The sequence below is a fragment of the Oncorhynchus clarkii genome, chromosome 16 (assembly GCF_045791955.1).
Source record: "Oncorhynchus clarkii lewisi isolate Uvic-CL-2024 chromosome 16, UVic_Ocla_1.0, whole genome shotgun sequence".
NCBI classification, from domain to species: Eukaryota; Metazoa; Chordata; class Actinopteri; order Salmoniformes; family Salmonidae; genus Oncorhynchus; species Oncorhynchus clarkii.
This window is the reverse complement of record NC_092162.1, coordinates 6729482-6746069: the sequence shown is the minus strand read 5'-3', so window position 1 is coordinate 6746069 and position 16588 is coordinate 6729482. Positions and strand designations below refer to the sequence as shown.

The 16588-nt window shown below is 41.2% G+C and overlaps 2 protein-coding genes across 7 annotated transcripts in view; both read right to left on the bottom strand.

Moving 5' to 3' along the window:
* Positions 1-10499, bottom strand: part of LOC139367901 (pantothenate kinase 1a) — a 28532-nt gene extending 18033 nt beyond the window's left edge. For 3 of the 6 annotated variants that reach the window (XR_011626896.1, XM_071106276.1, XM_071106277.1), the window contains exons 1-2: positions 8013-8245; positions 258-610 (exon numbers count right to left, since the gene is read on the bottom strand). Coding sequence is in view for 4 of the 6 variants with exons in the window: in XM_071106276.1 (XP_070962377.1) it covers positions 258-610; positions 8013-8040 (381 nt within the window). In the remaining 2 variants the exon portion in view is untranslated. Of the gene's footprint in view, positions 1-257; positions 611-8012; positions 8246-9646 lie in introns of those variants that run through there. The other 3 variants (XR_011626895.1, XM_071106275.1, XM_071106274.1) reach the window with 2 other exon arrangements.
* Positions 10500-12921: 2422 nt separating this feature from the next.
* Positions 12922-16319, bottom strand: LOC139367417 (C-signal). Its single transcript, XM_071105623.1, has 4 exons — positions 16280-16319; positions 15354-15715; positions 14752-14929; positions 12922-13543 (listed from the first exon to the last, which is right to left on the bottom strand). The coding sequence occupies exons 2-4, from the start codon at positions 15675-15677 to the stop codon at positions 13257-13259; spliced, it is 789 nt and encodes a 262-aa protein (XP_070961724.1). The 5' UTR covers positions 15678-15715; positions 16280-16319; the 3' UTR covers positions 12922-13256.
* Between the last annotated feature and the right edge of the window lie 269 nt (positions 16320-16588).

Genomic DNA, 16588 nt, shown 5'->3' with positions numbered 1-16588 from the left:
CATGTGTATAAAAGCAAACAGCAGTCAGGGTTAATGACTGGTTATATAAGAAAGCAGGTGTGGGGCCACAGAGAAGCACAGTGAACCACAGTGAAGTTTATGACAGCACACCATGTTTTCGCAACTCTGGTACAGTCAAACCACAGGGCTCAAAAAGTCCAGAGCCCACTGTTTTAACATTAACATTAACATTAAACATTTAACAGAGAATTCGAGGACGGTCTTTTGCCCAAAAGGAGATTCTCCCGATCACTCACCGTTCTGAAGTCGTTCTCAAACTTGTAGGCCCCTCCGCCAGTGGCGCAGAGCGTGGTGTGGAGGCTGGAGAAGTTCTTGTCGCTGCCCATCTGGATGAAGCGATGCATGGCCTGCGTGGGGAAGCGGATGAAGTGCAGGTTGCCCGTCCGGCCGCACATGGTCAGGTTCTTCAGTTCCAGGTGAACGTCTCGGACGCCCGTCTTCCCGTACGCCGTGTTGGAGGTCAAGTAGCGGCGGATGCTCTTCAGGTTTTCCACCTCTTCCTGTTCCTCCTCCGCCGTGATGTCCTTAGGCTCGAAGTAGACCAGCTTCACCAGAGTACCGCCGATGTCCATCCCGAACCAGGGGAAGGCTGTCAACGCAAAGCGTGAGATACATAATCAAATCAAAGGTGTTATTACCACGTTGGTTTCAGCAAACTGAAGTGCTGTCAAGAGTCAAAGCACCAACCCAGTCATCAGCCAATAACCCGTCGGTCTGCATTTAAATGTCAGCTGAAAATACCCCGCAATAATAGGACAACTGTTGTCATTGGAACACACTTGGGATTTCCCTTTCCAATGTCACTCTCACAAGGAAGCTGTGACCCGGCCTATTGCACAGGTCAGACGGCCATGTGACTGATGTGAACTAGTTCTGCGTAAGACAGAAAGAAGATTTCCTTGTTCCTGGTAAGTCCAGTCATGGTGGTGGAATGGGTCCAATATCTGTCTTCTAGGTTAGCCTTAGATCTATCATCAATATTATTAGCTTTACTGTGACAAAGGCCCTAGGGTATAGATAGGCCCAGGTTTGTGCCAATTGTCCATGTACTTAGTTGGAAAGCAAGACAGCGACAGTATTTTTTTAAAAGTTTGCCTCTACATTGTGTCCCGTCATCTTATTTGAGATATTTGAGTGGCTGGTGGTGCCATTTTAAGTAGTTTTTATTTGTACATCTGTTCGCTTACACATGCAGACCAGGCAGATAGGTGGAGTAAATATATATATTTTTTTTTAAAAACAGTAGCCTACCCAGCCACTGTAGGTTCCACAGCTACAGAGCTCAAGTTTCCATGGAAACCTGATTTCAAGATGAATATTTTCTATTTTGCCTGAAGTGGTGGTGTTTTTCTTTGGGGGGGGGGGGGGGGGGGGCATTACAGGGTCACTTATATTTCAGGGACTAACATTCATTGAGATGCATCATAGACTGAGGCCTCTTTGCTGATCAGATGTCATATCTAGGTTTAGGAGAGTCACTGCCTGACAAGAAGCAAAGTCCACGTTGAGATTATGACTCCCAGAGTTTATTAGTGTGCAAGACTTCTATAAAGTGATTATATAACAATCTGCCAGAACTGGTTATACCATACCTGATAGGATTCCATGAAAACAGACTGGGAAGTGAACCCTCAACTGATAGTGACACCAAGGTCTACTGCTACAACCTTTCCTTAGCTTGAAGGACCTAACCCTAACAACTGACTGAATGAGACCAGGGCCTACCGTTCCAAGCTTTCCTGAGGTTGAAGGATTACTAGATGAGAGGCAAACCAGCCTTCTGAGTAGAGGAATCAATCTTTAGGAGGGAGCAGGGCTAGGAGCAGGTGGGGTAGTATAATCATTCTTTATGAGGGAGCAGGGCTAGGGGCAGGTGGGGTAGTAGAATCATTATTTATGAGGGAGCAGGGCTAGGGGCAGGTAGGGTAGTAGAATCACTCTTTATGAGGGAGCAGGGCTAGCGGTAGTAGAATCATTATTTATGAGGGAGCAGGGCTAGGGGCAGGTAGGGTAGTAGAATCATTATTTATGAGGGAGCAGGGCTAGGGGCAGGTGGGGTAGTATAATCATTCTTTATGAGGGAGCAGGGCTAGGGGCAGGTGGGGTAGTAGAATCATTCTTTATAAGGGAGCAGGGCTAGGGGCAGTAGAATCATTCTTTATGAGGGAGCAGGGCTAGGGGTAGTAGAATCATTCTTTATGAGGGAGCAGGGCTAGGGGCAGGTGGGGTAGTAGAATCATTCTTTATGAGGGAGAAGGGCTAGGGGCAGGTGGGGTAGTACAATAATTCTTTATGAGGGAGCAGGGCTAGGGGCAGGTGGGGTAGTTGAATAATTATTTATGAGGGAGCAGGGCTAGGGGTAGTAGAATCATTATTTATGAGGGAGCAGGGCTAGGGGCAGGTGGGGTAGTAGAATCATCATTTTTCAGGGAGCAGGGCTAGGGGCAGGTGGGGTAGTAGAATCATCATTTTTCAGGGAGCAGGGCTAGGGGCAGGTGGGGTAGTAGAATCATCATTTTTCAGGGAGCAGGGCTAGGGGCAGGTGGGGTAGTAGAATCATTCTTTATGAGGGAGCAGGGCTAGGGGCAGGTGGGGTAGTAGAATCATTCTTTATGAGGGAGCAGGGCTAGGGGCAGGTGGGGTAGTAGAATCATTATTTATGAGGGAGCAGGGCTAGGGGCATGTGGGGTAGTAGAATCATTCTTTATGAGGGAGCAGGGCTAGGGGCAGGTGGGGTAGTAGAATCATTCTTTATGAGGGAGCAGGGCTAGGGGCATGTGGGGTAGTAGAATCATTATTTATGAGGGAGCAGGGCTAGGGGCAGTTGGGGCAGTATAATCATTATTTTTCAGGGAGCACATGAAAGTCACCCCACCAGTGAGACTCCTGCCCTGTCCAGCTGTAGGTTTTGTGTAAGTGTGAGTGGCTGAGTGGGAATAGAGTTGGAATTTGGTTTACTTTCTTAATTGACTGGAATTGAAATGGTATGGAGTTCAACCCTGGTGTAGTCTACCACACTCCAACCTTTCTCTTGATTTCCATTATAAACCAAGGAGACCAGAACCCAACCTTCATTGGATCGGTTTGGTTGTGTTGATTGTATTGTGTATTGTTGTGTTGATTGTATTGTGTATTGTTGTGTTGATTGTATTGTGTATTGTTGTGTTGATTGTATTGTGTATTGTTGTGTTGATTGTATTGTGTATTGTTGTGTTGATTGTATTGTGTAATGTTGTTTTGATTGTATTGTGTAATGTTTTGATTGTATTGTGTAATGTGTATTGTTGTGTTGATTGTATTGTGTATTGTTGTCTTGATTGTATTGTGTATTGTTGTCTTGATTGTATTGTGTATTGTTGTGTTGATTGTATTGTGTATTGTTGTGTTGATTGTATTGTGTATTGTTGTGTTGATTGTATTGTGAAATGTTGTTTTGATTGTATATTGTTGTGTTGATTGTATTGTGTATTGTTGTGTTGATTGTATTGTGTATTGTTGTCTTGATTGTATTGTGTAATGTTGTGTTGATTGTATTGTGTAATGTTGTGTTGATTGTATTGTGTAATGTTGTGTATTGTTGTGTTGATTGTATTGTGTATTGTTGTCTTGATTGTATTGTGTATTGTTGTGTTGATTGTATTGTGTAATGTTGTGTATTGTTGTGTTGATTGTATTGTGTAGTGTTGTCTTGATTGTATTGTGTAATGTTGTGTTGATTGTATTGTGTATTGTTGTCTTGATTGTATTGTGTATTGTTGTCTTGATTGTATTGTGTATTGTTGTGTTGATTGTGTTGTGTATTGTTGTGTTGATTGTATTGTGTAATGTTGTGTTGATTGTATTGTGTATTGTTGTCTTGATTGTATTGTGTAATGTTGTGTTGATTGTATTGTGTATTGTTGTCTTGATTGTATTGTGTATTGTTGTGTTGATTGTGTTGTGTATTGTTGTGTTGATTGTGTTGTGTATTGTTGTGTTGATTGTATTGTGTATTGTTGTGTTGATTGTGTTGTGTATTGTTGTGTTGATTGTGTTGTGTATTGTTGTGTTGATTGTATTGTGTATTGTTGTCTTGATTGTATTGTGTAATGTTGTGTTGATTGTATTGTGTATTGTTGTCTTGATTGTATTGTGTAATGTTGTGTTGATTGTATTGTGAAATGTTGTTTTGATTGTATTGTGAAATGTTGTTTTGATTGTATTGTGTAATGTTGTTTTGATTGTATTGTGTATTGTTGTCTTGATTGTATTGTGTAATGTTGTGTTGATTGTATTGTGAAATGTTGTTTTGATTGTATTGTGAAATGTTGTTTTGATTGTATTGTGTAATGTTGTTTTGATTGTATATTGTTGTGTTGATTGTGTATTTTTGTGTTGTGTAATGTTGTTTTGATTGTATTGTGTAATGTTTTGATTGTATTGTGTAATGTTGTGTTGATTGTATTGTGTATTGTTGTGTTGATTGTATTGTGTTGTGTTGATTGTATTGTGTATTGTTGTGTTGATTGTATTGTGTATTGTTGTGTTGATTGTATTGTGTATTGTTGTGTTGATTGTATTGTGAAATGTTGTGTTGATTGTATTGTGAAATGTTGTGTTGATTGTATTGTGTATTGTTGTGTAATGTTTTGATTGTATTGTGTATTGTTGTGTTGATTGTATTGTGTTGTGTTGATTGTATCGTGTATTGTTGTGTTGATTGTATTGTGTATTGTTGTGTTGATTGTATTGTGAAATGTTGTGTTGATTGTATTGTGAAATGTTGTGTTGATTGTATTGTGTATTGTTGTGTTGATTGTATTGTGTATTGTTGTGTTGATTGTATTGTGTAATGTTGTTTTGATTGCTAATGCCTTCTTGGACAGGTCTCAAAACAGGGCCTCTCAATGGGCTTTTCCTGGTGAATAAAGGTTACATTAAAAAATTATAAGTAAAATTGACCTACACATAGCAGTGAAACCTGTGTCAGTGTCCACAAAACATGTTAATCATCTGTGAACTGCAACTCGTGGTAGAAAATGTACCTGACCGATGGTACCTGGTCTCTAATCTGGGATCTCTCTTTATGAGAGCTGTTCTGTGCAAACAAAGATAACCACACTTTCAAAATTGGCTGTTCCCCCCCCACTTCCTTCACTGACTGTGTCAGATACACGCTCCTGGGTGAAGTTTCCCCTAGATACAGATCTAGGATCAGCTTCCCCAAACCCAATCCTAACCTTATCCATTAGTGTGGAAAATGCTAAACTGATCAGTGTCAACTTCACGCTACTCCCTGGATGCTCTATAGAAAGGCTTTATATTGGTTAGCCTACACTGTGGTTCTAGCCAAACTTTTTTTTCGATACGAGTAGAATTTTGAATTTTCTGCAGTGGCTGCCAAATAACCTGCTGTGGTGTTATGATGAATTGATACTAAAAAGTTACAGAATATTTTAGTAGCTTATTGTTCAATTCATTGCCAGCTGAGATGTAGGAACATTGAAAGAGTGTTTTCTTTCACCAATTGATGCAATACTTCATGCAACATCCCTGGGTACATAACCTATAGCTAAAATAATCAAAAGGTAAATGTTAGACTTGAGGTTATCCAAATCACAGCTCAGCAAGAATGTTGAGGGCATTGCCAAGCTGAATGTGCAATATTTATCTTGTGCAATAGGCTACACCACTTCAGATCAATCAGGGCTGATTTGAAATCTCTATAAATTACACTGATATTGATCACACCATTCAGGTACATTTTGTGTTACGGATATGCTCATCTATAGCCTCAGTTTGTATTTAAATTGCATTGCAGCATCAGCATGTGACAAATCTCAGGGTCAGACTCATCAAATGGCACCAAAGATCACCATTGAGATTTGAAACACCGGATGAATTATTAACCAACATATAGGCTTTGTTGTGAACATTAGGCTCTTTCCAAAAAACCTATCGGAATACTGATACCATAATACACTGGAAAAGACCCAAGACATTAACTGCTGGTGTGGATGGGAGCTTCCACTTGAAATCCACTTTTGAGGTACCACTAAAATAGTGGTTCCCAAACTGTGGTGCGCGCCCATTAATGAACTCAGTCTGGTTTTCAATTTACACTTGAAAGTTGTAATGGTAGAATCCTCTTGTCAGTCATTGCATACCTTAGAGAGCTATGTATAACTTACCAAAAATAAACTAGCCAATGTCAGCTAATGTTTTTTAGACCATAGATTTTGTTGTAATGTTTGAGTCACTCAAATATCACATAATACACATTGGCAAAATGTATAGAATTGTAACAACATTAGCTTTAAAACTGCTAAATGTTCTCTGCACCTTATGACAAAATGTGTAGAATTGCGGAAAATAAGCTTGAAAACCTGCAAAAAAAATTATCCGCCAACAAGACAGGTGGTAATAGTGTGTGTCATGAACAGTGCTTGTGCCCATAGAAATAGACATGGTACACGGGATGTTTTCTAATGCTAGAAGGCTTGGGAAGTTTGGGAACCCCTCCTCTAAAACAGAGGGGGGGGACGTGCAACCAACCTGGACTCAGGGGTAAACATAACATAATAAATGTAAATTCGAGATACTCCAATTAGTATGATATGATACAATTCATATATATGCTACGAATTTGCAAAATGCATGATATGTTACAAATTCTAATTTGATGTTAGCTAGGAGGCAAACATTAGCTAGGCTAGGGGTTAAGGTTAGAGTTAGGCTAAAGTGTTAAGGTTTGGGGAAGGGTTAGCTAACATGCTAAGTATTTGCAAAGTAGCTCAAAAGTAGTTGCAAAGTTATTAATCAGTTAAAATCCTAAATTTCCCCATGATGAGACGCAAACATGCAACCTTTGGGTTGCTAGACGTTCGCGTTATACTCCTGACCAACCCAATTGTGTGCAACTGCAGCCCGCAATTCAGGGCGTTCCTGCATGTGGACATCAAGCATCTGAAGGAATACTCTCGTGCATCCCATTGGTTCCTTCAAGAACACCCCTCCACCCCTTCGAGCATCCCATTGGTTCCTGCATGAATGCCCCGCCCCCGGGAGCACCCCATTGTGCCCCATTGTGTGCTAGCTAGCGACACAATGCTTTCCCTCACTTGATAGTTAGCGACACGGTGTACTAGCTAGCTTGATAGTTAGCGACACTATGTCACCCCCGCCTGCTGTCTACCAGTGTCCTCCTTTGGACTAGCTGGCTAAGCTAACACACTGTGTAATTTGCTCCCGCCTGCCAAACGCCTGCCATCACTGTTAAGAGAATTGCGGGAAAACATTACCCGACAGTCAGGTGTGAAGGACACGGTCTACCAGTGTAGGGCTAGCTACCGTTGTCACCCCCGCACATTCTTCTGTGGAGTTTATTGACAGCTGGCATTCAACATGATTGTGCATTAATGACCCCTACTTTACTGGAGCACCCCCACCTCCCACCTGTCCTAACTTAAAAATGGATCAATTAAAGTATAATGAGGGGTTGCTGCAAATGCAGGAATGCCTCGAATTGGGCGCCGCAATTGCACCCTTCTCGACCAACCACCCTACTTTCCTTTTTTCCTTAATTAACCTTTTGTCTTATGTAAAGGTAACATATTATACTCATTTGAGTATCCCGGATTTAAATGTACTGTTACGTCTAGTCTATGAGACCAGGCTGGCGCGACAACTCGGGCACAGCAGACAATTCTCTCTCTCAGGTCTAACACAATTAGAGATGGAGCAGAGGAATGCCGACTAGCATGCTAAGCCAGTGGACCGCTGAACTTGCCCTAGGTCTTTTCTAGAAAGAAACTCAGCTCAACAACACCGAAGAGACTGTTTCACAATGTCACAGAGATTGTTGTTCAATAATTGCAGTTCAGAAGTGCCCTATTTGTGACAACAAGTGTAATCTACGCTGACAAATTAACACTTTACCCGATTCCCGTCAAATGTTCTAGTTTCGTGAGTCTGACATTCCACTGTCATGTAAACAATAGCAAACAACTTACCTGGCTTCTTCACATTTCTCAGCTTCATAGTGATGCACTCAGGTGCATTCAAAAACACTTATTAATACCCGAAAGAAATACAAGCATGGAAAGTTAAGATCAGTGTTAACAATTATTTAAGATTCCCCAGTTAATACAGCGAAGAAAACGCAACTTTTTTGCACTGTGACTTCGACTAAAAGTTCGAACTTCTTTAACAGCATCCTAGAAACCAGGGAAAGGGAATTTTGTACATTTGGGGGCGGTGTCCTGGCTCTTTAACCCAGCCTTGCGGAGACAGAGGGCGGCCGCTAATTGGCCGAAGTACGCCAAGCCTTCTTATCAGGAGCGATTTCAGCACAACTTCTGACTGAGAAGACACCAATCACGGTGCACCCATTGCAAAAACAAAAGGAGTCACATAGTTTCTAAAACAACGTAGCTGGAACTAACAATAGCTAATATCCAGGACATTATCCTTATGATTATGAGAAAAAAGTTTAATAGAATGGTTTTCTGACAGACAAAAGCAGTCATGATAGTTCGCAGTCCCTTGAATCAGAATCGCCTTTATTCGCCAAGCACATTTACAATGGGTTACACAGAAGTGCCTACCGGGAATTTGACTTGGTTAGTTTGCGCTGCTATAACAGTCCCTCTCCTCGCCCCTACCTGGGCTCGAACCAGCCACCCACGAAACATCGTTACCCATCGCTCCACAAAAGCCGCGGCCCTTGCAGAACAAGGGGAACAACTACTTCAAGGTCTCAGAGCGAGTGACCACTAACTAGCTAGTCATTTCACATCGGTTACACTGCCAGCAATGTAGGCTATAGCTGATGATGATGGAAACCGTTTGATTCCATCAACCACCTAGCGATAGACAAAATATAGACCTACAGTATATACTGTACAATACACCGTGGCTGCCTTGCAAACCCATATGATTATGCAAGATGTCACTATCTTCCATGCATAGCTATGGCCAGCTGATTTATGCAACTTCTCTACATTCAACTACCTGCAGCTACCTGCAGCGTGCATGTAACCGGGTGGGTATAATTTGTGGAACGTCCCATCAGGAATCTCCTCCAAAAACTGTATAAGTATCAAGGTTGCCAACAAGCAACGCATACAAGGTTGTATAGCGGCAGAATAAGATACCGGGGAGTGGGCAATTTGGTTAAGTTTTTCATTCCACACGTTTAATCCGAAAAAAATGTCTGTCTTCACTCTGGTGTCCTATGGACAAACATTAAGAATAAACTACGTGGTGAGTTGGTGTCTATTCGTCAGCTATGTGAATTGATCAGGCTACTTTACATACATTGTTGGAACGTTCCACCAATTATATCCACCCCATGTAACCTAGTGGTTTTCAAACATCTCCCCGGGATACCCAGGAGTTTCACAATGTTATAGCCCTGAACTAGCTCACCTATTTAAGTGCTTGCTGAGTAGTTGACAAGTTGCATCAGGTGTGAATGTGATAGCAGTGGAAGAGTTGAAATAGATGGAACATTCCATCACCGAGGAAAATGTTTGAAAACCCCTGATGTAGCCTAATGTAACATATTGTGTCATTTGATGAGTAAACCCATAAATTACTAAATGCAAAATCTACACCTGCAAAACCCACTGACGGCGGAACTTACGTGGTCTGTTCCTCTTCAGTGATTCAACTCTTCTTCGTAACCTGCATCTTTTCGCAGGGGAGGACCCATTGGCTTCGACGTCATCGGTATGCAGATAATGGAAGTGTTCAACGTTGCTAGTACCGCCACTACAGTTTCCACTTGAATTGAATGCATTGCATCCACCGTTGCTAGCCTGAGAATGAAACCCTCTTTGCAGTCCATTGGTATAACACGATCCCGACCCTTTTTTGTCGATAATTGATTTGCCTTTATCCATTGTTGCAGCTAACTAGCTACATATGATTTAAGATGGTACCAAGCTAAAGGAAACGAGCTGCTATCACTATAGCTGACATTAGCTCATGCAATAAAATGCAACCCTGCGCGCACGCTCAATACAAAAAAATGTGTTTCATATGAAATTGCTCTTAAATGGTAGAAAATATTTATCCGCTCTTGGTACCGATAACTTTTATTCTGTTGATTTAAAAAGTGTGAAGACCTATCCGCTAAAACACGGTTTGGTCGAGGTCACTGTCGGTCATTATCGCACTTTACAGTCCGCCGCCGGAGTCGAACTGCCAGGTTGTTAGCTAGCTAGTTACGTCACACACAATGGCTCCTTCGAACCCGTTTTCCCTCTCCAGGGGACACAGGCAATGCGCTCCTCTTCTATACAGAAAATACAACCAAGCATTTAGGTTTACATGCCTAAAAAGTAGAATAGTCGCCTAGGCAATGGATCATCTAATTATTGTTAGATTATTAAATGTGATTCCCTCTGGAGGCAACGTTCAGCCGTGGCTCTGCCATATTTATAGGTATGCATTAAGCAATGGTCATGCGTGCTGTTAGTAGCCTAGACAGTAATGTTGACATGATTTATAACACACAAACACAGCCAAGCGGAGGGCATGACCGGCTGAGATGAACATTTTCCTACACGTGTCAAAACTGACTCAGATGGAGAAGCTGTTTACTTCTCGCATTGTCATGTCGTTTTTTCCCAAACCTTGCTTTTCACATGTGATTATGAAGCTTTGTTTACACCGGGGCATCTCTGTGGGTCAGAGGTAAATGGTGAGTTATTGATACGTTGTAACCTATATAGTGACGAAACTATCCGAGTGTATCTTTGGGTGTTCCCATCATTACCTTCTGTTTTGATCTGGCACAAACTATCCTAGGACAAACTGATGGGATTGCTCCTCACATTAATTTTTTAAGTGGTTCTTATCTAGGCACACACTAACATTTGGTCTGGTGAGGTTGATATGATTTTCAGAATATCTATTTATAAGAAGTTATATTATTTTGCCGTAGGTCTACTGTGAACAGACGGTACAGTCAAATATTCCGAGTGGAAATGGTTGCGTAATAGCCTTGCAGACCAACCTGTTGTTCATGTACTTGCGTCATGATTAGAACTAGGCTACTGAGGACAGGCTACTCAGGTTCATGAGTGAAACTGTTCCAAGTCCTAAAGCTCTCTATACCCTAGTTTCAGTAGTTTGTGAGACTGATTAATTACTGTGTAGTTAAAATATGTATTTTAAAGTAGTGTTCATTTACTATTTCAATCAGTTGTTTATTTATTTAGCAGACTATAAATGTTTTGTAGGCCTACTGCCTACAAATGAAGCTTTTAGCGGCAATTGTGTAGACTACTAAAACGAAATAACCAAACCAAACAAGGGCCAGGTTTTAATCCAATCACAGATTATGGGCATTGAGGTTTTTAAAGGCAATTTCCGATTGAGCCGACATATAGCCTTTGCTACACTACAGCGTTTACTCTGAAACGTGGGAACATTGACTTTAAAACCCATAACAATTATTTGTGGAAAAATTACTTTACTGCTATTAGCCCATTCAAACACATTGAATAACAGATTCACTGTATGGAACAACAGAAAGTCCCCCCCCCCAAAAAAAAAAACATCAAAAGGAAGTTTGTTCTGGTGTCTGTCCAATATCTGAGAGATATAAGAAAGATCAGGATTTATTTTTTTAATATAATTTTTATTACATGTATTTAACCCCTTATACATTCTCCATTATATACTTTCGTTTATTTTTACAACTGGTGGGGGGCGGGACTTTCAGAGAGTCTTGTGAGGCCCGTGGACATTCTAGAGTCTCACCTTTCCACAGAGGGGACAAATTAGTGTGTAGCCCAAACTGTTGGGACACTACAGACAGAGGTTGGCAGATCGGCGACTTCAGAAGAGTCTCCTGACACTTGTGGAGGTCGTAGATCAAAACGGAGAACATCACCGTGTTCTTGACAGTCTCGTCTTTCCATAGCAAGGTCATATTAATGTTAAACGATAGACCTTTTTCGTGAGAAGACCGATTTTCGGGATGCCTACTGGTCTGACAAACATTGTTCTAACTCTGTCTTTCACTGCAGATAGGGCTCATCTCTAGCTTAAACTGACTGATTTTTTAATGGGGATTTTTTTATTATGCTAATTTAATTTTCGCGGGGGCATTGAGTCCACATTTTTTTTTTTTTTAAAGCTATAATGACCCTCGACCTATATGCACACCAGTGTGTGATAATCGGATTTCTCTGTCTGCACTATGTAACAAGTGCCTGAAAGGATATTATTTGTGTCTGCTGAAATCAAGAAGGTTGTTTTTACTCTAATCAAACGCTTTCACCCTAGGAGAGATTTTATCATTGTCTTGTCCATGGCCGTAATCTTTGAGGGATTTACACTACCGTTCGAAAGTTTGGGGTCACTTACAAACGTACATACTTACAGCTACAAAAGTCATTTAGAACATTAACAAGGTTTACACTTTATTTCTGATCAATTTGATGTTATTGTAATGGACAAAAATAAGTGCTTTTCTATCAAAAACAAAGACATTTTTTTGTGACCCCAAACTTTTGAACGGTAGTGTACATGTCCACCAGTATGTGCTGTTGCTGTCGTATTTGCGTCACAAATGTCTTGTGAATGAGACTCATTAAGCATGTAGCCTATGAGGATTGGAGTATCAAATAGGCTTTGGTGTGTAGAGTAGGCTTTCACCTGGTAAACTGAATTGTGACTTGTGTTGGGAGAATCTGGAATATTAATACCATCTAGTGGCCAGAAGCATGAAGTAGTAGAGATACCTCAGAACAACTGACCTGCTCTTTTATGTTTGGAACAAGTTGGTTATGTTGTCTTTGATGTTTTATTTACCCTCAGAACCAGCAGCTCCTGAACAAACTCACAGAACTAAAGAAAGAAGCTATTCCAAAGTGTCACCTTTTCAATAAGATTTGACAGTTACTCTTTTAACATTTCTCTTTATTGCTTTCGTTGTTTCAAAAAAAAAAAAACTCTCACTCTTTTACCAACAATCTTACACAGATAATTCAATTTTAATATAAGTAAGACAAGAGCACTAAAGTATCTATTTTCTCATGCCAGCTTCTAGGACACAATATACCACCATCATTCATCGAAAGCCCCATACGCAGAAACTCATTATTTTTGGTACAGTTTATTTAGATTTTTACAATTAAACTTTATTTAACAGTTGGTACAGTCGGGTAGAATATAAGATAAACCTGAGTTGACTGAGGTTGGTATGCTTTGTCGAGGAATATGTGTAGTGTTGTTATTTTTCACCAGGGCAGTTCTGAACCATTCCAGTTGTAGGCTTTCCCTGTTTTGTCAATATTCAGGCTATCTATAATGCTCATGAGGCAGTGCACGGAGTGGCCCGTGCTGAAGAGCTTGTCCTTGGGCACATTCTTGTGATAGGGACGAGACAAATCCGTATTCACTGTGCCGGGATGCATGGACACGCACACCACTCTGGGCCTGCTCCTCCCCAGTTCAATGGACAGGTTACGGGTGGCCATGTTGAGTGCTGCTTTGGACATCCTATAGCTGTACCACCCGCCAAGACCTAGATAGACAGACAGACTTAATTCTGAAATGGTTCAACTTACAAGTTGAATGGCCACGCCCATATGCAGGTCACATAATGCCCCTCGCTTTTAAACGTATAGACTGCTTGATGTGTGAATGTGTAACCACAAACTTAAGTCGATAAAACTGTCAAATTATATTAGCCTACATCAATGCACTCTATTTGAAATAGTCCAATTTGAAAGTCAAATAGACGCCCTTAGACACTTGATCATTCATAAGGATGAGTCATAAGGAAAAGGAGGACCGAGCACGCCCCCATTCTCATCGACGGGGCTGTAGTGGATCAGGTTGAGAGCTTCAAGTTCCAAGACAGCACACAAAGACAGTCATGAAGAGGGCAAGACAAAACCTATTCCCCCTCAGGAGACTGAAAAGATTTGGCATGGGGCCTTAGATCCTCAAAAGGTTTTACAGCTGCACCATCCTGATGGGTTGCATAACTGCCTGGTATGGGAACTGCTCGGCCTCTGACCGCAAGGCACTACAGAGCGTAGTGCGTACGGCCCAGTAAATCACCGGGTCCAAGCTTCCTGCCATCCAGGACCTCTATACCAGGCGGTGTCAGGGGAAGGCCCTAAAAATGGTCAAAGACTCCAGCCACCCTAGACATAGACTGTTGTCTCTGCTACCGCACGGCAAGCAGTACCAGAGCGCCAAGTCTAGGTCCAAGAGGCTTCTAAACAGCTTTTACTCCCAAGCCATAAGACTCCTAAACAGCTAATCAAATGGCTACCCAGACTATTTGCATTGCCCCTCCCCCTCGTCTACGCTGCTGCTACTCTCTGTTATTATCTATGCATAGCCACTTTAATAACTCTACTTATATGTACATAATTACCTCAACACCGGTGCCCCCCGCACATTGACACATTGCCTCAGTTCCGGTACCCCCTGTATATAGCCCCACTATTGTTATTTACTGCTGCTCTTTAATTAATTTGTTATTCTTCTCTTACTTCTTTAGGGATTTTCTTAAAAGTGCATTGTTGGTTAAGGGCTTGTAAGTAAGCATTTCACTGTAAGGTTGTTATTAATTGATCGAATTGTTAAAATATTAAACAAATCAAAAATCAAATGTTATTTGTCACATGCTCCGAATACAATATTTTAACAATTCGATCAATTAAGATGATTCTATGATTGATGGGATTGACTTCCAAAAATGATACATATGATGCCTACCGTTATCACCAATGGATCCGACTTTTGCAGTGATGTTGACAATGATCCCACTATGCTGTTTGGCTTTCTCTGGCGGCTGCTGGCCAAATGCACCACTACCCTTCTGCAACAGCGGAGCGAAGTACTTGGCCATCACCAATGGTCCCACCGTGTTTGTTGTCAATGTTGAGATTATTCCCTAAAAACACAACAATGAATGAGTCTGACATTTGAAAAACCACTCGGTTTAGTATACAGTTGAGGGATGGGGGCTAGGGAAAAAAATGTATCACCTCTCAAATCCATAGACAGTATTCTCAATATAAGGACTGCCAGTCCATGACATCCACATGATAGTTTTAACCATGTTGTGAAGAATGTTGAATGACATTGTTTACAATCAATAAGTAAATATAGTACGGGTTCTGAGGGGCTATTCAAGTTGTAACATTTTCATTAAGAAAATAACGGTCATTGATTTCAAATTCTCAAACATGTATTTACCAATAAAGCTCAGCTATTAACCAATCACAGATGTAGCTTTAACTGTTCAACAAGCCGATTGTTTTAGTTTTCACTAGTTCCATCACTGATCGTCGTATGACTCGATTTAGCTAGCTTACCTGCGCAGAAACATCCTTCAGGCTGGTCTCACCTTTGCCAGAGGGATGAAGCATCGCTGAGGAGTTGATGATCAGGTCAACTTTGCCGAAAACCTTTTTAACATGTTCAGCCGCGCGTTGGATGTCATCTTCTCTGTTTACGTCCAATTTCAGAACTGTCATTTTCCCCGGATGTTGCGCAACTAAGCTCATCAACTCCGCGGCATTGTCCGGATTTCTGCATGTCGCGATCAATGCTCCTGGGGCTTTGTTTATTAAGATATTTCTGCAAAATTCGAGTCCCAGTCCCCTACTCGCACCCTGTACCAGTGCTACGGCAGCCATGACAAGACGTGAATGCGACGAAGCCACAGCAACGCCCTCTGTGGGTCGTAGAGAAATAAACTTACACAACCCAAAGTTATTTTGTTTTGTAACAAACACTCAGTCTAGCTAGACTGAGCGCCTTTCTGTTAGCGCTGTCATGTCAACTCTCTGCCATTAATTTGAATAGCAAACATATCACTGGTGAATTAATGAGATCTAGGCCCTGTGTGACCTTAACATTCTATACCCTTCTAATATCACGAAACTGTATTCCATATAGTCAATGTTAACACAACCATTAAATAAAAATCCACCCAAAACCACTAAATCCCTTTAATTTACAGTGTTCAATAACAATAATATGTGAGAACATTGTTTTTTTTGTGAACAAATGTTTAATTTAGGAGTTAGAATAAGGTTGGTATCAACATGGAAAATCATTGTGTAAATCTGTTACAGGTCTAGTCGACTACAACATCCACAATGCAATGGGCTGGCTGGCTAGCAGACGTAGCTACACACATTAAATACCAAAGACAATATCAGCATGTAACGTAGATCGTTAGATTTAAACTGTCCTAAACAAACTGCACTATTCATTTAGGCGTATACAATCTCACCATGTTCAACCTGCAGATTGAGTTTGACGTTCGCAACGGCAGATACACTTTTGAGGAGATAGGAAACGTTGTATATATACTTTTGAGGAGATAGGAGACGTTGTCTATTTTACGTCAATGGGCCGCACGGTGCATTCTGGGCGATCCTGGGACAACTCTCCTTGAAGGAGTGAACGGGAGTCTATTGGGCGCTAGCTCAAAAACCCCAACATAAGCACACATTTCGTCAACAAGAAGTACAAATATAATTAACTTGCTAACTGTGGTATCGTATAGCTTAGAAATCGTGAGAAAACGTATTTGCGAGAA